This window comes from Photinus pyralis, unplaced genomic scaffold (assembly GCF_008802855.1).
Source record: "Photinus pyralis isolate 1611_PpyrPB1 unplaced genomic scaffold, Ppyr1.3 Ppyr1.4_LG1, whole genome shotgun sequence".
Lineage (NCBI taxonomy): Eukaryota > Metazoa > Arthropoda > Insecta > Coleoptera > Lampyridae > Photinus > Photinus pyralis.
Window position 1 is genome coordinate 42,295,913 of NW_022170249.1, and position 21,450 is coordinate 42,317,362.

Consider the following 21,450-nt stretch of genomic DNA (forward strand, 5'->3'; position numbering starts at 1 on the left):
TCCTTATCCCTTTGTGCGGAGAAACTACATCCAAAGGGTAAGTGCAAAACATTTAGAATTAAAGTCCATTTCATTATAAAACAACCGCTTTATCCAAAATCTCCACATCAGATAGCAAGCTTTCATTACCACTCTTGTGTTCAGTGGCACCAGTGTCACAAATAATAACTTCATTACTTTTCAACTCACCATCTATAACATTATTATTAGTTGCTGCATCATTTGCCTTGCATACAATTTTTGGTTTCTCCCCTCCTTCTATCTTGACCCTTTTGAAAAGTTTTCCTCCACGACAGCCTCTACTGGTTGATGGCTTTTCTTGATTTCGTTGATCAACTTTGTATACATTTCGATCTCTACCTCGTCCTCTCATAGAAGGGTTTTTTCCTTGTACGTGTCTTTCCGTTCTGCTCTCGTGATTGTTGGTTAACTCCTTGCAATTGTAGCAGATCCATCAGGGACTGTCGCATTCTTTTGCTGTATGGTTAGGTTTACCACATCGATAGCATGTGAAACGGTTTCTATTCAAAAAGGTTCTACAGAGCTCTTTTCTTCATTTGTTTTGTACTTTTCGATTGAAAGTGTTTGGCCTTCGTTTGTACGATTGCTCGCCTCTTTCTCCCTCGCTTCAATGTTTGGGAAGCTCATATTCTCCTTATTTTCCTCATAAGGAAACACGATTTCAGGGTATCCAGCCTCCACTGCCATTATAAAATTCTCAAATTTATCTTTCTCTCGTATCTCATCTTTACTCGCCTTCAACGATTGGAATTTCACTTTCCATCTTTCTTGATAAATTTTACAGTAAGTACTTAGCTCTTTAAGTGTTCAATTTACCATAAGTAAAACCTTTCTAGTGTGGTGACATCGCGCGAGGCGCGCGCTCAAACAAGTTTAGCGGCGCATGCTAAGCCACTCTCCCACTTGTCTAAACCGCGCCCCCACCGCTTACGACGGCATTAATAAGGCGACGCGCGACGTACTAACCCACCGAGGCACGTGGCGCAGTGGATGCGCTCACCGATGCTATTCGGAAGGTTGTGGGTTCGAATCCCGCTGCCGACTGCTCTGTCTGGGGTTTTGTCAGGGGGTTTTCCTCAGACATACGTAGCTTCGCATAATGCATTATGTTGAAATCTACGAGGCGAATGCTGGAGCAGTACTCTCCCCCTCAGCACCCTAACTCCGTTCCTTCCGTTCCCATCCCTAACTTTACCCAACCTTCAGGGGCGGATTTAGGTTATTCGCGGCCCGGTGCTAATTGGTGTGAAGGGGCCCCCTCAGCTAATTAGGATTACGAATTTAAATCTTATGAGTGGTTTATGCATGAAAAAAGTACGAGAAGAAGTAAATGATTTCTTTATTATAAAACTAAATGTGCAAAATTTAAGACATAGAAAAGGAAAACGGTAAAGCCTTCTTTCGGTGTTTATTTCTAACAAAGGTTTTTATTATATCTTCAAAATTAATACTTCTTAACACATCGTGCTCAATCGAACAAATAGACAATGAAACCAATCTGGTTTCCCCCATTGAAGATCTTAATTCATTTTTTATAAAACTTAATTTTGTAAACGATCTTTCTGATTCGCAGTTTGTGATGGCAAGTGTTAAATATATTCTTAAAACTATATACATGTTTGGAAACACTGAAATCAAATCTTTTTCAACAATAATATCTAGCATATTTTTAGGGACTAAATTCTCGAAATTTGGGATAGTCAATAGGAAATTGCGGAAAAATACAATCTCTTCAACCAAAGCGATATCCAAGTCGTCCTTATACGTGTCCACAATCTTCCGAGCACATTGTCTTAATTCTTCTTCCTCAATATTTCGGAAATCACCAAAAAATCCGAAAAGACGAGATATGTCACTATATGCCTCACGTCGTTTATCAAGTTCGGAGACTAATGTGTCAATGGATACATAGAATGTCTCTATTTTAAATTTTGTCGAACCTTCTAAATGTAACGACTGCCCATCTGGAAACTTTCTCTTCAAATCGGATCTTTTTTTTGAATATTGAAAATCGACGTGAGTACTAAGATTTTTGGTCTTTTCCTCAAAGCATTCAAAATTTTCTCGGTGTTTTTTTATGCTGGTTTGTAATCCTTGCAGTAGTTGTGTCCCAGTGTTTAAATCTAGGCCAGGTTTTTGGAGAGTATTGCTAACAGCCCCAAGTTGGTTTAAAACTGTGTTCCAAAATATGGTCATAAAAGCCGTTTCAAATTTCTCTAGGGTGTTGACTAAAGAAGAACTCTCCATTTTAGTTTCCTTTTTTTCATTTGGATCATCTCGAATAGCTGTAAGACTATCGTAGATTTCGTCGTAATTAGCTTCCAAAGCTTTTGTTGCATCTTCCCGGCATGACCATCTAGTGGACGAAAGTGATTTCAACGTAAATTTTTTTTTATTTTCTTGCAACTTTCTTGTTAATACGTCCCACCGATGAGTTGAATTGGCGAAAAAAGCGTACAATTTTTGTAAAAACATGAAGTATCTTGATGCCTCTGTAGATGCCTCAACACTGCACTGGCCCACTAGATTTAGCGAATGCGCAGCACACGGAACATAAAATGCAAGATTGTTTCTGTTTCTAATTTCAGCTTGCAATCCCCTGTATTTCCCCGACATATTACTAGCATTGTCGTATGACTGGCCTCGACAATTTAAAATGTTTATGCCATGAGTATCGAGAAATTCTAGAATTACAGTACTCAAAGAACTTCCAGTGTGACTAAAAATGGGCAGAAATGTCAAAAAACGTTCATGCACTTTATTCGAAATGCAATACCTAATAATCACTGAAAGTTGATCAGTGTGCGATATGTCAGGTGTAGAATCCACGATTAAGGAATAATATTTGGCATTTTTTATTTCGCAAATAATTTTATTCTTGACTTCGCCACCAATGATTTCAATAAACTCCTCATATATTGTTTTCGATAGATAGGATACATGACCACTACCTTTGCCGCCATACCTTTCGATGTGCGTTTTGAGAAAGGGGTCAAACTCGGAAATCAGTTCTAGTATTCCTAAGAAATTTCCATTTCTACAATCGCCAAACTTTTCTACGTGACCACGAAACGATAAGCCCCTCTCAGCTATAAATTTAATGACGGTAACTATTCTTTCAAATACTTTTATCCAGTATTCACTTTCTTTGTTGAACTGATCGATTAAACTTTTGTCTATACGACAACTTAGATTCGTTCTATTTAAAAATAAAAACATACTATCACGATGTTCGATGCTATTTTCATGAGAAAGTGTGCTCTCTTCTGCTTTACCCCAATTTGAAAATCCCTGGTGAGCAAATGCACTCACACCTTTTACAGCAAATAACTTGCAAACAAAACAGTAGATGCTCCCAACAGAAGGCGAATACATGATCCATTTTCGGCGTACAGTTTCTCCGTTAATCATCTTTTTATGAAATAGTCTATTGGACAGTTTTCTATTTGGCGTTTTGAAACAACGTTTTGATGATTCATAAACGCCGTCATCATTTTGGAAATAATCAGAACCTTTTTCTACACATCTCGATCTAAATTCATCCGTTAAGTTTGTAGGCCATAATCCTGCATCATTGGAAATCCACAAACTAGAGGAAGATGACGTTGATTTAGGTTGCAATTCATTCTGGCTATCTTTTCGAAGATTCTCGTTTTCCTGCGACTGCGAGTCCAGTTCGTTTATTTCGCCAACGTTTAAGCCAACGTCATCAATTGTTTCCTTCCCTTCGTGATCTTGTAGAGATGCAATGTCCTCTGGAGTTTTAAAAAACATGGTCAATTTCGGCAATTTTTGAATGCTTTTTAGTTTTTCCTCTTTCGCCTGTAAAGATAAAACATTTGCAATAGCACGCGCGTATATAAATAAGCTGTGACTTGTGAGCAACTATAATAGTTATTTATGCAATGAGTGTATAAATAAGGCGTTTTATTGGTGAGTGAGATGTTTAGTCCACGAGCGCAGCGAGTGGACTAAATTCGAACGAACCAATAAATTGCCGATTTATACATGAATTGCATACAACGTTTTTTCGTTGGTAGGTAATTTTGAATTAAAACACAAGAAACTACAAACGAAGTTACGATTCACCAAATTAAAATTTTTGCCGTTGTTATAGCTTCCGAAAATGTCATGTTGACAGTTTTCCTTAGAAAGGTATGTATGAGTGTTGCTAACGATTAATGGTTGCTAACGTATAATGGTCGCTAACGATTAATGAGCTTCATTATTACACCCGTAACTAAGGAGTAACTTAGGTTTAAGGTTGTTATAAAGAGGTCAACGAAAAACTAATTTTTCTACTCATATTAAATAATAGGTAGAATACTGATGCGTTTTTAATTGAGAAAGTTATCTATTATTCAATATGTTTTCATTATTCAACTGTTGTCAGCCAATCGTATTCCGAGTCTGTCATTACTCTTCAGCTCACATTGTAGGGTTGCCTTGGAAACATATGTGTAGCAAAAATCAAGATCTCGGATCGCTGTCAAACATTAATGTCAATCAAACAAATTACGAGAAATCAGTTTTGTGAAAATTACGTGAAAATGGACAGTAGTGCAAGCATGATGAGCAGTGACGACGATATAATTCTAACTTCTCCGTATTTTACGTACATTGCTGATTTTGTCAATTGTTTGATGACATAATAAAACCATTATGCATAATGTTATTATTACTGTAATTATTGAATACAAGTAGAAAAAGTATTTAACTCGTGAGAAAGGCATTATTCACTCAGATAAATTACGCCACTCGTCTTCGACTCGTGGCGCAAATCTTATCTTCGTGAATAATTGCCAACTTTCTCACTCGTTGAATAATATACTATTAACGTAGTTTGTTTCATTTTTTTTTTGAGTTTCAGAGTTGGTAGGTATGTAATTAATAATTATGTTTAAACTTGAACATCATAATGACTACATTTCTACATAGACTTTATGAAACATACCTTTCCTGCAAAGTGAGACGCACTACGCAGACACACCACACTATCCGACCTTATTCAATATTCAGCATGAATTAAATTTACTCACCTTCCGCTTAGCGGCTCCGCTTTTATATTGCCTCAATGATGACATTATAAAACTAAAATCGCAATCACTAATAAACACGAACAATTACTTTTACTTTTGACAGAGATGGAAAGAGGCGAAATAGCCACACGCGCACTTTAAGTAGGTACTTAGTTAGCTACCACAACACAATTCACAAATAATGTAATGAATAGTCAGGAATATTTTATTTTTCGTGATGGTGGTAAATATTACACGCTTGTCAACTTGCAAGTACGGTTAGTGGCAAGTCGGTTACTTTACTTTACAGAAGTCGAGTCGGAGACTACAGATCAAAAACAATAATTACTAGAGTAATATTTCGATAGGTATATGGCCTATGGGCTGTGCTGTGCGTACTGCGTAGCCGCGTGGGCACTAATACCTGTCTTGTCTCAGACTGAAGATTGCAACCCAAAACGAAATTGGCGAATTTTCTTGCTTAAGTAGGGTTTAAACTTTAAAGTTTAATATTTTCCAAGGTGTAGGTACGTTTGTGTAAAGTAGAATTCTAAGTAGTAGTCTAAAAATAAGAAGGCATCTATTGTTAATTGTTACCAAACACGTTCAACTTTCGGCGCTCTTTAATCTTTATGACTTTATACCTAGAATTAGAAAGGGCAAAGGACTCCCTTGAAAAAATACTTTTATTATTACACAGAAATTGTGAGTAATGGGTATATAAAGTACTTTACGCATACGACAGAGTGACAGACTAAAATCTAAAATACTATTACATATAATATTACGCACCAATGTACTTTTTTAAAGTAAGTAGCCTTAAATTTCCGCCTGTCGTAGAATCGAAAATAGATTCTTTTCGTCCTTATTGGCTATATTTATTTTTAAAAAAGGAGAGATTTGTGAATAGCAAAAGGGGCCCCTTAAATCGGGAGGCCCGGTGCTAAAGCACCTGTAGCCCCCCCCTAAATCCATCACTGCCAACCTTACAATCCCGTTCTCTGGCTAAAGAGGGCCAGGAAGCCCTGAGCAGCCCGCCTCCGGTATCCCTGTAGTCAGGGGTGCCGGAGGAATGAAACACGTTGGCCTTTTTCCTTTTTTTCCATTACGTACTAACCAAGGGCTGAAGAGGGCACAAGTCCTGAGCAGTCCGCCATTCATCTAATACTAACAATTAATGTATCATATACCTGTAAGATGTTAATAAACGTATTTTGATTGATTGATTGATTGAAGTGGAACTCATTCTAACCCGGCTTGCTAGTAGGGAAAGAATCACAAAGCCCAGCGCTGTTCTATAGCCTGGCGTAAAGTCCCCGGTTACCTAGTAGGGGCACCGAAACGGCACTCCGCCATAGCAAAGCGTACATGTCCCCATCACCCACGACGCCGAGAGCAGAGCGGAAGGCTCGCCGCAATGCGATAAGGCATGTGCGCCAGCGGTCACCGATGCCACGACTGATAAGCCCACTACCGCCGTCACCGGTCAAACGAGCACCGACGCCCGTCCGTTCAGCGTGGAAATTGATACCAGTCGAGGCACCGACACCTTACGCCAGGGTTGCATTAAGCCGTCTACCGAGCAACGATCCACGTAGAAACATCAAACGCCATCGACACCTCATATTAACCACAACCGCCAAACTAACTAATTTTCCGTCATCGTGACGTTTTATGCGGTGGTTCGCTTATTGACCCCGTAATGTACTACAGTTTTCAGCCCTTAAGACATGTAACTCGTCAGTTTTGCTCTCGGCTTATTTGTATTCCCCCTAGGATGTATTGGCTTGGATAATTTTTAGCATTAGAAATGCTTTTGTTTTGTATGGATATGAAGTTACTGGTTAGTCGAGCAGAAAAGAAGACAACTGGTGTCGCATCAAGTGATGATTGTCCGGTACTCGACTGCAATCGGTAGATTCAGGAAAAGTCGCGGATACTGTCGATACGGTACTTACTTAACAGTACGCAGGGGTTTTGTTAATTCGAATCTAAATTTATCGCATATCGCCCTACACACATGTTACTAGAGTGGCGGTACGTAGTGCGTATGTCTGCCACTATCCACCATAAACGCTAATTTTCACACAGTATCCAGTCGCGCATTTGCCTTCGCCTGTGAATGTAGTTTTATTGTAACTATTATACCAATTGTGTTGCCTGTTGTTGATTGTGATCGCCATAACATTGACAAATATTATGTTTTAGTCAGTGGTTACCTAGTTGTTATTAAAATGGCTAAATCAGTACCAAAGAATAGTATATTAAGATACAAGTGTATAATCAAGTCTTTAAAGCACGCGCAACGAGTTTAAGGGCACGACGCAAAGCGGAGTGCCTTTAACGTTGCAAGTGCTTTAAAGACCAATTATAGACGTGTATCTTATAGTATTTTTTATTATACCTGCAGTATAATTTAAAAATAGGAAATTCAATGAAATCATATTGACGTTATACTCGAATACATGTCTAATTAAGTGGGCTGGGTGTTCGTATTTTCACGATTGCCATGGAAATGTCACTTGACGTTTGCTTATAAAAATCATCGTCTTTGTGAATTAAACGATTTCCGTCTAAAAAGATAATACACCGTCCATTAAATCGCTTGTTGTAAAATCTAAACAAACGTTGGTAGGTGTAAAATCTCAATCCAGTAAAGCCTATTATCAAGCATATGAAAAGTTGTTTCCACGGATGAATAGGAAGATACTTACAAATAAAGTCTTAAATGCATCAATAATGCTGGCATATATGAAGGAAATGTCAAAGGTATTTAAATCTTCTATATTTTGGTGCATTCATTCAAAACCTTAAAGCAATGCTGCGATTAAAAAGTGGAACAGATTTGGAAGCATACCCTAAATTACGCGCGTTTGTGAAAGCTTCAACCAAGGGATAGGTACAAAAGCCAAAGAAATGTTCTGCATTTACAGAAAGCGACCTAAGAGGATTTTTTATTTCATCCAGATGACAGTTTCAAAAGTCATGCTTGAAGTATCGTTACTTAGCAACTTTAAAGCACGTGTGTTTTAAAGGCCCTTTTTCGCACGCATTTGAGTGTTTAAAACGGAGATTGTGATTCAGGTATAATAAAAAAGACTTTACAGTGATGACTATATTAAATACGGGTTTACATTTATTGAGAAAATCGGTAGTCATTTACCTCAGTGTATTATATATATATATTTGTCATGCAGTTTTGAGTAATGACGCAACGACCTGGACGTTTGGAAAGCCATTTGACTACAAATCATGCTGCCCTGAAGGACAAACCTACTGACTTTTTCGTTTCTTTGCCTTAAGAGAATGAAGTTTACGTAACGCTAATAAGCCCCCCAGGTACGATCATGAAATTGATAGAAATGGATAGAGGACACCTTAAGGGGTATCTAGTCGCAATGTTACGGTACACCCTGTAGGTACATGAGATCGACATTCATCAAAGTTCAAATAAGTATTGAAACGATATCGCAGTTGGCACGCATGGCAATTGTTTGTCTTGCCTTTCTTTCCTTTTCAAACTGTCGAATCGTTAAGGTCGGTTGTGCAAATATTATAAGTACCTACCGAGTAAGTAACTCATGTAATTATTTATTGTTCTTCTGATACACTTGTGTGATTGTGATAGTATAGTAATTAGCATTGTTAAGGTGAATTGAGTTAGTTTTTATGCCTTATTATGGATTGTAGTTGTGCATGTGTCTCATTGATAATCACCCAAATGTCGCTTGATATAAGCACAATATGAATGATGTAATTATGTATTGGTGATGGTCATGGAGACGTCAATTAGTTCTTGTATTAAATACGTGTTGCATGTAGGTGAGATTGGAACCGGTCAGTCGCCACCAAAGATACCCACGGTACGTCACTACTCACTACAGGACGATAAGATTACGGGAAATATCCCGGTCACCATTTTGGGCGTCGCGATCGGCTGGATCTGCTGCGGGCCGGGACAGTCGGGTGGAGGTATATCTACCGCTCCTTTTTTCGCCGCTCACCTTTAATTTAATTAAAATATATATAGTCGCGTCAAACTTGGACTGTGATAAAATGGTTATTGCTAATTACTAGTTAACGCACATGGTGCACCCTATTCTCTATGTATTACTAATTATTAATAAATTAATTGTACCCCACACAATATCGATCTTACCGATCTGCGGCTTCCCCGCTTATTATTATCTTTCTATTAGTATTAAGCGAGTCGCTTCACCGCAACTCGCTACAAATGGTAGCAGAGCGTAAAATTTTCAAATTTTTTTTTTTCCCCCTTTTTTCTAAATTGAGGTGAGCAGCGAACTGCGATTTATTTTGATACTAGTTGCTTAATTGTTCCCGATTTGTTACGTTGCCGATTTTGCGTATGACCCAGGGTTTACCGCTAATCGATTAAAATTATTCGCTTCGGCGTAGGTATGGTACCTAATTATTCGTTTAAGATTTCTTTATAAGTATTTTAATATTGGTGGATATTTCAATTGTTAATGTCCCCGATTACGCGAAGTGCCGCTAAGGCGGCCAAAACAGATTCAGCATCTTGCAGTCCGGCATCTATCCCTACGGTTAGCCAGTCTCAATTTCTTCGGCAGGAAGAAGAACTTCTTGCTGCCTTCCGTCGTCTTAAGCTTGTCCCTGATCCAACTCAGGTCCAGAGTGATGTGACTGAATTAATTCCTCAGCCTACCGTTATAGCTCCTTCCTTCAAACCTAAAGCGAAAAGGGCTAACATGCCGAAAGCAAGAAAGTCAGTACTGACTACATCCTTGCTAAGCTCACTTGCTAATGATATTAAATCAACAAACGATGCAGTAGCGCAAATAGCAATCCATGCCCCTTCGTATCACTCCATTAAATTTGCAGTAGATTCTAAGCAGTTAATTTCTAATCTCCCAAACTGCAGTCATAACGACCCCCAATCAATAGTATTATTTATAGAATCTGTGGACAAATTGTTAAAGTTTCCCAAGGTTGATTTTTTGAGTCTTTTGGTATCCTTGGCAGTTAAAGTCGATGACCAGATTAGAGAATGGTGGTCTACTATGATGCACCATTCATGGTCCCAATTAAGGAATTTACTGTTCACCAAGTATGTAAATCGTTCTGATGTGATATTACTATGCGACAGATTTATTCATAGGCTGCAGAGGGAAAACGAAACATTTGAAGCTTTTGTGTTGGATATCAAATCAAAATCAGCCGCGATGAATCTTAATTACCCAGAATCGCACTTAATCTCGTTAATATGGGCCCATTGTAATAGACAAACCTTTGGTATTCTTAAATTTTTTCCGGAACCCCTCACATTCTTGGATTTGGATAGTGTCATTCAAAAAATCGAATCAACTATACGGAGGGAAAAGGGGTTTACCTTACCAAGCACGGTACCCGCAAGATTAAATGATATTCAGAGACCTCAAGTACAACCTTCCGATTCTATCCCCAACGGTTCGCGTTTTTGTAGATATTGCCGAAACTATGGGCACTCAATAGATAATTGCTTCAAACGTAACAATAAACGAGAAGGCTATCCAAAAAACTAGTTTGTTTCTTAACCCCTAGACATGATGTACCTAGTTCTAATTGCGTTCCTTTAGTTTTAGTCGAAATCTGTAGCCTGAAGGTTTTTGCTCTATTAGATACGGGTTCAAGCTACAATTTCATATCGTCAAGGTTTGCTTGCAAATTAAAAAAAATTAATAAAATTAATTACACTACAGTCTCGTCAACCGTTATGCTTCCAGACTCTTCAATGATTAAGGTTAAAGGGTGTACCAAACTATTTGTTAAGATTTCAAATTATTCGTGGCCGATACAATTTTACGAGTTTTCAAATTTATATTTCGATGTGATCTTGGGCATCCCGTCACTAAATGCAATGAATGCTGTGTTAAACTTCGAGAAAAAATTCATTTCGTTTAAATTTAACCCGGATAATAAAATTAAATTTAGTGACCACAAATGTCAGCAGACGGAAATGCTGCACTCAATTTGCGAAATTAAATTTAATCTAAATAAATCGCAAAGTGAACAGATCGATGACATTAAATCCAAATATTCAGATGTTTTAACAAAGAGTATGGGCATAGTAAAAAATTTTGAGTATAATATTAAGGTCTCTTCGGACCAGCCCATTTATAAAACCCCATTTTATTTAAATCCAGTAAAGCAAGCTGAACTAGATGTATATCTTCATGAGTTGTTAGACAACGGAATTATTCGGAAGAGTAGGTCCCCATACGCTAGCCCTGTGTTTTTTGTACCAAAGAAGGATTCGGGGAAACGTTTAGTAGTAGACTACCGAGCCATTAATAAAATAATACAATACGACCCTTTCCCTCCAGCTAACCAGCAAGCAATTTTCAATTATTTACACGGTGCAAAAATCTTTACGTTATTTGATATGAATTCTGCCTTCCACCAGATACCATTAACAGAAAGTTCCAAGAAATATACTGCCTTCGTTACTCCTACCGCCCATTATGAATATAACTACTTGCCCTTTGGTCTTAAAGTCAGTCCTACGGGATTAAACAGGCTAATCGCCAAAGAATTCTCTGATATACGCTTTAAATTTTTCCTCAATTACTTTGATGACTTCATAGTTTTTTCTAAGACCCCGTCCGAGCACTTAGGTCACTTAGAGATTGTTTTAGAGCGATTTCGTAAATGCGGTATTACTCTGAATCCAGCAAAAGCTCGTTTCGCGATGTCTAAACTTAGAATCTTGGGGCATGTAGTTTCGTCGGGATGCGTTCAGTTAGATCCTCAGCGGATTGAAGCCATAAGTAACTTGCCAGTTCCTAAAAGCGTGAAGCAAGTGCAGCAATTTATAGGGATAGTATCGTTTTGCTCGAAATTTATTAGTAACTTTTCAGAACTAGTAGCTCCTCTTAACGAGCTAAAGAAGAAAAACGTTAAATTTAAAATAACAGACGAGCACGTTACAGCAATCGAAAACCTCAAAAGAGCCATTTGTGAAGCTCCAGTGTTGCGACTCCCAAATTTTTCCAAACCATTTATTGTACGTACTGATGCGAGTAATTTGGGTATTTCTGGGGTGTTATTGCAAAAGTTAGAAGATGGAATCCATCCGATAGCATTCGTTTCAAAAAAACTAACACAAACGGAAAAGAGATATTCGACTTATGAAAAGGAATCCTTAGCCGTTATTTTTTCCTTAGATAAATTTAAGGACTACTTGACAGATTCACACTTTACCTTACAAGTTGATTGTGATGCTATACGTTGGCTTGTTAATCACCCTTCCCAACTATCAAAATTTGGCCGTTGGCTTCTAAAGCTATCTAAATTTAATTTTTCTATTGAGCATATTCCCGGTCCCTCTAATGAAATCGCGGATGGATTGTCTCGATTATTTGACGATACTCAAGATCCAATTACCTCTCCGTGTAATATGTCAGTACCATTTTTGAATTCAATTATAGAACTTCCCGAGTCGTTTATTTCAATTCAAAAACATCAACAGACTGATGAATATTGCAAACTCATCCAAACCCGCATCCAAGGCGGGCAGGATGTAAATAACTTTGCGATTGAAAACAGCCTGCTTATTCGATATGTCGGAAGGAAACGTCTTAAGAGGGTGGTAGTTCCAGAGAAATTGTACAATTTAATTATATATTACTACCACGATTCAAAAATTGGGAACCATAACTCTATTACTAAAACCTATAGGTCGGTGGCTAAACGATTTTGGTGGAATGGGATGTATAAAAGGATTAAGGATTATATTTTAAGTTGCCACTTGTGTCAAACGTGCAAACCCCTTAATATTCAAGTTAACGCTCACCTTGCTAGTACCCCACCAACTGCTGTTTGGGATAAGGTGTACATTGACTATGTAGGTCCAGTTATTTCCTCCGAACAAGGCTATCGTTTCATGCTTGTGTGCGTAGATAGTTTTTCGAAATGGTTAAGGGTGTATCCTACACGGAAGTCCACAGCTAAAGTTACTTGTAAATACCTTACAGAATTATTTTCTACGTACGGCCCCCCCAAAAATCTTATTTCAGACAACGCTAAATGTTTTTCCAGTACCTTAGTGAGCCAGCTTTGCATGCAGTGGGGTATACGTCACGGATTTTCATCTCCATATCATCCCGCTTCCAATATGAGTGAAAGATGTAACAGAAATCTCAAGTACAACTTGACACTCTTGATTAAGCAGTATGCCATGCAACATAAATCTTGGGATCAGGTCCTTCCTTTTTTTGTGTTAAATTATAACAGCACCTACCATGACGCTATAGGTACTTCTCCTGCAACAATCTTCCTAAACCGAGACATTACAACCCCTCTAGACCATATCTGGAATCTCGAATCCTTCCTATCCCGTCCCAATCCTCTTCCCAGGTGGAGATTCACGAACACCTTCAGAGAGCTCACGAAAAGGCAAAAAAATATTATAATAAAGGGAAGTTACCTACCACCAAATTTCGTATCAATCAAAAGGTACTCGTCAAGCAGTTTGCAACCTCTGTTCCGCACACCTTAGATCAAAAATTTACCCCCTTATGGTCCTCTCCTAAAGTGATAAAAGGTTTTACCTCTCCAGTGTCGGTTTTATTGGAAGATGCTGAAACATACGAAATCTCCAAGTCACATATTCAGTTTTTGCGCCCCTACATTGAAAGACCTGCTTAAACGATTTATTGTTCTGTAAATTATAGATATATGGGTAATTAATTGTAATTAATTATTTTGAGTTGTTTGTCCTTGTCAACGCTTCGCTTTCTGTTGGCAATGGGGGATGTTACGGTACACCCTGTAGGTACATGAGATCGGCATTCATCAGAGTTCAAATAAGTATTGAAACGATATCGCAGTTGGCACGCATGGCAATTGTTGTCTTGCCTTTTTTTCCTTTTCAAACTGTCGAATCGTTAAGGTCGGTTGTGCAAATATTATAAGTACCTACCGAGTAAGTAACTCATGTAATTATTTATTGTTCTTCTGATACACTTGTGTGATTGTGATAGTATAGTAATTAGCATTGTTAAGGTGAATTGAGTTAGTTTTCATGCCTTATTATGGATTGTAGTTGTGCATGTGTCTCATTGATAATCACTCAAATGTCGCTTGATATAAGCACAATATGAATGATGTAATTATGTATTGGTGATCGTCATGGAGACGTCAATTAGTTCTTGTATTAAATACGTGTTGCATGTAGGTGAGATTGGAACCGGTCAGTCGCCACCAAAGATACCCACGGTACGTCACTACTCACTACAGGACGATAAGACCACCATTTTGGGCGTCGCGATCGGCTGGATCTGCTGCGGGCCGGGACAGTCGGGTGGAGGTATATCTACCGCTCCTTTTTTCGCCGCTCACCTTTAATTTAATTAAAATATAATATATAGTCGCGTCAAACTTGGACTGTGATAAAATGGTTATTGCTAATTACTAGTTAACGCACATGGTGCACCCTATTCTCTATGTATTACTAATTATCTGCGGCTTCCCCGCTTATTATTATCTTCTATTAGTATTAAGCGAGTCGCTTCACCGCAACTCGCTACAGCAAGTTTGCAACACACCATACTTCCATAAGAGCAATGTTAAGGTTTTTGACACATTTTTTCTTAATTATGCAATGTGAAAAAAGTTGTGATACGTCAACGTAATCTGCGGTTAGAGTTGTACGCTCCTATGTTTTATACGGTTTAATACAATTAATAATAACGCCTCTGTGAATTTTTTTATTGAAATAATAGCAGTCCACACTGCATAATAACGAACAATGATACAATTTTGTAATAAACATAGGAGCGTACAATATTTTTTTAAGGAATTTTATAGCATTTGAGAAATTGTTAGAATTCAAATTTACTATCAAAAAAGTGTCAAAAACCAATATTTTATTATTGCTTGTAAGGGCGAAAGTCGCTTAGATTTCCTATTAATCGAAATAGTCTCTCTCAACTTCAGGTAAAACCCTAGGCATGTCTTAGGGACAATAGAGGTCATAAACTAATTTGCATACATAATAGGTTAAAGTGAAGGCACTTCTATCTGTGATTAAGTGCATGGTTTTGTGTTGACAATTTTGCATCTTGAATGGACATAAAGATGTAATTATGTTATGGAAATGTGCGATAATTACTTAGGTAATTTTAAGCAAGAAATGCCGTACGGAAAAGATTAGAATGTACTTAATTACACCAAATTGGTGTATATCAGATCACTGCTGTGGTGTAACAGTTTATCATGATTTCAATGATTCTGTAAAGTAAAGAAATTGCACTTTTTCCGTTTTAATACCACTAATCACATAAAAATACAGTAATAAAAACGATATAGTTGCGTAACGAATTATTCTTTTTGGCAGTCTTCATTCATATATACGGCGCGGATGTCAATACTTCGGCATCGTCGAGGATCGACCAATTCCGGAAGGAGCGATTTATAATAAAATTGCTTTAATTTTTTTTCCATTTGATTGTGCCAAAATATTTTGTCTCTGTAACATTTATAAAGGTAAGTAAACAATGCGATTTAGGAAAACAAAAACCTTTCAATCTCTTCGACATGAATGCCTCCTTTGGTGTAGACAATGAAGTAACATTTTTGACGTCCAGTTATTTCCAAAATGCCTTGTACTTGGTAATAGTAGTTATGTTTTTTTTTTAGTGTAAGTTTGTTTTCATCTTTATTAATTTCGCAATAATCAAACAGTTTCAATGCACCTGCTTGTAGTGGAGTATTGTCACCACTTTTTAGGGAACTTTTGATCTCAATTACGGCGTTGTTCTCCACTAAGCCGTCTGGAGAGCATGCTAAAAATGGATTGTTTTCATCAATGATTAGGCCACATCTTGTGACCTGCACATTGTACATATCTTCAAATAGCTCAATAGCTGCAGATTCACTGTCCAAACCAAAACGGGTGTGAATACTTCCGATGAATGTAGAGTATAATATAGACGACACCGTTTTGGCGGTATTGGTGGTTTTCCGCAATTTGCAAATTTTTCCAAAATTTGAAGCAGTTAATCTCTTTTTTCGTTCAGCAATCCATATGTCGCTTTTAGATTGATGCAATGTTCCTTCTGCAATTTGTCTTTTGTTAACATTTTTCAGTTCTAGCAAAAACTGAGCCATCTTTTCTTCATATTGTTCCTCTGGTAGATCGGGTGTAAAATCGTCTTCTACTAAACCATAATCATTGTCTGCTGCAGCAAATGTTCTAGTTTTTGGATAATCTGCAATAATTATATATATTAATATACGATGCTTGCTTACAAAAACATAAAAAAGTCAAAACGTGCATCATAATATTCCAAACAGTTTTGATTTTCACATTTTTTACTTTTAGTAACTGAAATGCATGCAAATAAATAAATGTACGTAATACATACACTTCCTTATTTTCTTAGAACGCCGAGCTGTCTTAAAACTTAAATGCTTTTGCGTGTAGTGCCCTAATGACGTATTGCATAGTTCGCGATGCAGTAAAGACAACAAGTTTCCTTTGCTATTGTACGAAATAGCAGCCATTTCACATCGCAATTGATACGAGTTTTTTAAAGAAAAGTTGATCCTTTTACCCCCTACAAACTTGGCAATCACTGAATTATATGTTTCCGCAGGATTTGTATCGGTGTCGTATAAAAGACTTGAAGCATTATCAGCAAGACGTTGTACAATAATGTTTATTGCTTGAAGCAATCCACATTGTAAGTACGTTTCAACTAAATCTTCCTACAAAAAAATTAAACGTTTCATTGAATTAAAGAAAAACGTTGTTTACCTGGTCTTCTTTACCACCCCTGCAAAAATACTCTTGGCAGTGATCATGTTTGCCCAAAATATGGTATGGGCCATTTATTATATCTGACTTCAAAGCTTTAATCTTCTTATCAATGTCGATAATTTGTTGTTTTCGATACGCTATGGCCTTAACAACAGCGTTACGAAAGCGGCCCAAAGTATTCACGTTGCAAATATGGTTCCTTTTGGCTTTTGGAAAACGTACGTCTTTACTTAGGTCACTAAGTTTATTCACAAAGTTACGCAACAGATGATTACGACATTCAATTTTTCGAATGTGATACGAGGGACCGTATGGAGCTATTTCTGTTAAATGCTTATAGACACTGCTGTCCCCATCTCCAATAAGCCGATTGTATATAAGATTGTGCTGTTTTATAGATTGTTTGAAACCCTCTCCAATAATGGCAGATTCCATAGAAGTTGAAGATTTCTTCCAATTCTTGAAGCAATCGTGATCATCCTCACAACGGCCTCTAGCACAAAGAAAACAGTATTTGTTTTTAACTGCCATGTATAATATTTTTTTGGTTTTTGCACCGATAATACAAGCCTGTAAAAAACGTTTGAGTATTTCATATTACATGTACCTGTAATGCTACATACCACTCCTGAAAGTGCAGAATAATTTTTCCGATATGATCGTTTTGACCATGCTCCATCTGTTATTACTGCAATAGTTGGAACACCTTCATTATTTGTTTCTTCAGCAAGTTCGGCTTCTTCCTGTGCCGCTTCAGACATTAAATCGCTATTTACTGTATGTACGGCAGAGATGATCTGATTGTGGTAGTTTAAATATAAACCATTTGACATTTGAGGAATATCCATTGCCGCAAGCAGTTCAGAAAATTGACTGTACCCAATTCCAACCGTCAAACAACCGATAACAGCACTACGAGTAGCAGAACCAAAAGATGATTTGCCACCGTTTGTCTTGATGGTATCTAATTTTCCACACATGTTGCACTTGAACGTCAGTGTGCTTTCTAATCCCTCCAATTTCTCTCCTGTAATTTCCAAGTCATAAAAAGAACATCCAAAGCCGTTGTGTTTTAAAGATTTTAGAGAATTGAATAAATGATGTAAATCTACAATTCGCCGACCAGATAAACCCAAATCAGCGTTCATTTCATTTTCTTCTACATCGCTGTCGTTTATTGAGGAAGCATAGGAAAAGTATTTGGTTTCCATTTCTTCCTTTGAGGACAATGTATTGCTAGTGTCCATAATTTCTGATACAATAGGTATAGCAAAAGAATCGTCAATAGAGCAATCATTACATTGATCGGTAATGTAACATTCGTTTTCAGTACTGGGTAATATGCTACCATCTTCTATGTCATGTTTTTTCTCTTTTCTAAAAAAATATCTTTTGTAGTAACAAGAAAGAAAACTAAATGCAGAGTATTTTCATTACTTTAGACAATACTTTATAGTACTATTTTAATGTATAAGTACAAGGTGTCCACATTTTGACACTTTTGAATGTATATACATATATAAAGATAGAGGCATGTGATTTTTGTGAAACTTTTTTACATTTTTGAATATTTTGATGTTCTTTGTAGTTTTTAACATACAGGTTAAAAGTGACATGTTTGCTTTTTATTGCCCTTTGTATCTCAACTATCTATCAAACCAGTAAAAACAGTCTTTCATAGCGTTTTTACCGTAGACTGCAGTAATGCAATTAAATTTTTTTTTCTGAAAATGTTTTGTTCCAGTTGCAATTTTATTTTTTTTTATTTTTTAATTAAACACAATATACAGGCTGTTTAATAAAAAACGCCCCAAGCCGTAGCGTCTATAGTTTTCATTCGATTGTAATGATACAAAAACCATTTTAAATGGTTTCAAAAATACTACAAAAAAACCATAATTAAAACATTTTTAACCATTATAATCGAAGACAATTAAGTCATCTTAATTTTTTAATGGAATAATATATTTTTTTTATTTAGTTTGATTAATTTCTTCTTCACGAATTCAACGATGTATCACAATCTTATACTTGAATGCATTTTTCTACAAAAAAGGTAAATAAATACATTTTAAAAATGCTATGAATAACAATTGTTAATTGTTGAGAAGCTATAAAACGTCAATTTAATTATCTGCTGATTATTTCAAGTTTGTTGAAATAAATTCAATTGTTTGTTCTTCTAACGGAAAATGGATTTTAATCAATTAACCGGCATGCTGCAAGTGTACTCAACAATCAACAATTGTTTTCCATGGCATTTTTTAAATGTATTTATGTATTTACCTTTTTGTGGAAAACTGCATTAAAGTATAAGGTTGTGATACATCGTTGAATTCGTGAAGAAGAAATTTATCAAACTAAATAAAAAATACATTATTCTATTAAAAAAAATTAAGATTACTGTTAATTGTCTTCGATAATAATGGTTAAAAATGTTTTAATTATGGTTATTTTGTAGTATTTTTGAAACCATGTAATATGATTTTTGATTCATTGCAATCGGACGAAAACTATAGCTTGGGGCGTTTTTTATCAAACAGCCTGTATATACATTTTTTTAAAGAGTATAAATAAGTAAAATTAAACAATATATAAATTGTGTTAAAGAGTGTTGTTTAAAAAAAAACACAGAATTGTACCTATTATAACTCGAAAAAACAGATTATCAGACAAAAACTGAAACAAACACTGGAATCTACGTTAAAAACGCTATAAAATGCCGTTTTTACCTTTTTGATAGTTGAACTACAAGGGGTGATTAAAAATATAGATTTTTCAATTTTCCCCTCTATATCATTTTTGTATTTTATTTTTTAATATTATTTATTTATTATTTATTTAGTATTAGAAAACTAAAAGGGCTATGGATGGGCTATGAAAATTCTAATTACACCATTTTGTGTTATTCAAAAAAGTAAAAATGTCGAAATCGGTACATAAAACACAAATATTCAATATGAATAACATGATTATGATACGATTCACAACATAGGGTGCAAATAATTATAGCAATTCTTAAATTTATAATACTTACAATGCTGCAGCCTTCTTTGTTATCACTTTTCTGCTTTTTCTCCGTACACTCAAACTTTTTCGAGTCTTAGGCATTTTTCACTTACGCGCACAAGAATTACAATTTCAATAATTTGATGATATGCTTCCTTAGAAGTTTGCAATCGTAATGCAATGAGCGTCATAACGAATGAATGAATAAATAAGATCATTAATTAATAATTAATGAGATACTCTTATTTGGTGATATTTGAAAGTTATACGTCGCTAAATATAATCATTCATAATATAATGCGATATTAATCACCATGTATAAAACCAGCAGTTTTAGTAATGACTTCAAAACATCTTCCATTCATAACCTCTATAATAGATTCGCCCATAGGCCATCGTAATTGTTTTATTATACTCACTGCAACTAATTTACATATTCTACCTGCAAGAATGAATTCGTATGCTACATCAGCGGCCAGGCGGTCGGCTAACGTGTACGCTGCTATATTCGAAATTTCTCATACTTTCGAGCTCCTTAGAGTCGCCTTAACAAAGCATCTTCAATAACAAATCTGCGGAAGAGGTCCTAAATTTTCCACAATCTTAATTAAAAGTTCAGTTCATTTCGTCGAAAGTGAGGTTATATTACTTCAAATTTCTTCGAAACAATAAATCTTCTGAACCTAAAGCTATAAGGTCAGAAAACAAATTTAAATTGTCATTGGTAATTATGTAATCATGCCACCTGATTGAGTTTTAATGAATTACTGTTTTTTTCTTCTTCAATGACAATGAGAAATTTAGTTTTATATGTCTGTTATTATCCAGGCTTCATGGAAGAACAGAGCTTATAAGCATGGAATGCAGTCCTTTTTCCTTTTGTTCCACGTGTAATTGCATTTTTTATAAGAAAACGAGAATAAAGCTTATTATCTTCAAGTAATTTTAGTAAACAGTTAACAGTTATTAAGGGACATCGACATTAATAATCGGATTAAGTAAATAGCAGTAAAATAGGTTAGGTATCGGAAGAAGGAAAACCTAAACCGACATCCGACAACCGACTACCACTAAGCGGATAAGTACACTTTTTGTTTATTTTTATTGTTTATTTGCATAAATTTGAAAATTGAATAGTTAAGTATAAAATGGAAAATCCGATTCATGATATAATTTGCTCATTATTAGAAATGCCTTTTTCAAGGCTTAAAGATGCAGATCGACGAGATGAATATTCTAAAACCCGACAAGAAACATGGGTAAACTTTTTCGCGCTCTTTTAAAAGCCAGTGGTATATGAGTCACCAATGGCTAGTCATTACAATGTTTATTCTGCTGGCCCTGTTTACTACTTTCGAATAATAGAAACAATGTTTGGGTTTCTCAGGGATTTTCAGATTTAAAGAATTTATCTGCTTGCATTAAGAAGCATGAATTATCAAAAGATCATATGAGTAGTTATTTAAGTTTAAAGCGGTTAGAAAAAAACACATCGGCAATTAGAGATGCTTTCGAAATTCAATCATCTATGTCGGTCAAGTTATTTAATGAAGATGTACGAAAAAATAGAAAATTACTGAGCTATTTAATAGATGTAACTTGTCATTTTGGTAAAAC

The 21,450-nt window shown here is 36.1% G+C and overlaps 2 protein-coding genes across 2 annotated transcripts; both read right to left on the reverse strand.

The window, feature by feature from the left end:
- Positions 1–1,679: 1,679 nt before the first annotated feature.
- Positions 1,680–5,478, reverse strand: LOC116161438 (zinc finger MYM-type protein 1-like). Its single transcript, XM_031474781.1, has 3 exons — positions 5,061–5,478; positions 1,747–3,843; positions 1,680–1,697 (listed from the first exon to the last, which is right to left on the reverse strand). The coding sequence occupies exons 1-3, from the start codon at positions 5,103–5,105 to the stop codon at positions 1,680–1,682; spliced, it is 2,160 nt and encodes a 719-aa protein (XP_031330641.1). The 5' UTR covers positions 5,106–5,478.
- Positions 5,479–14,640: 9,162 nt separating this feature from the next.
- On the reverse strand, positions 14,641–20,033 carry LOC116167011. Its single transcript, XM_031482246.1, has 6 exons — positions 19,862–20,033; positions 17,448–18,201; positions 16,822–17,394; positions 16,430–16,772; positions 15,583–16,273; positions 14,641–15,531 (listed from the first exon to the last, which is right to left on the reverse strand). Exons 1-6 carry the CDS (start codon positions 19,933–19,935, stop codon positions 15,384–15,386), a joined length of 2,583 nt encoding a protein of 860 aa, XP_031338106.1. The 5' UTR covers positions 19,936–20,033; the 3' UTR covers positions 14,641–15,383.
- Positions 20,034–21,450: the final 1,417 nt, after the last annotated feature.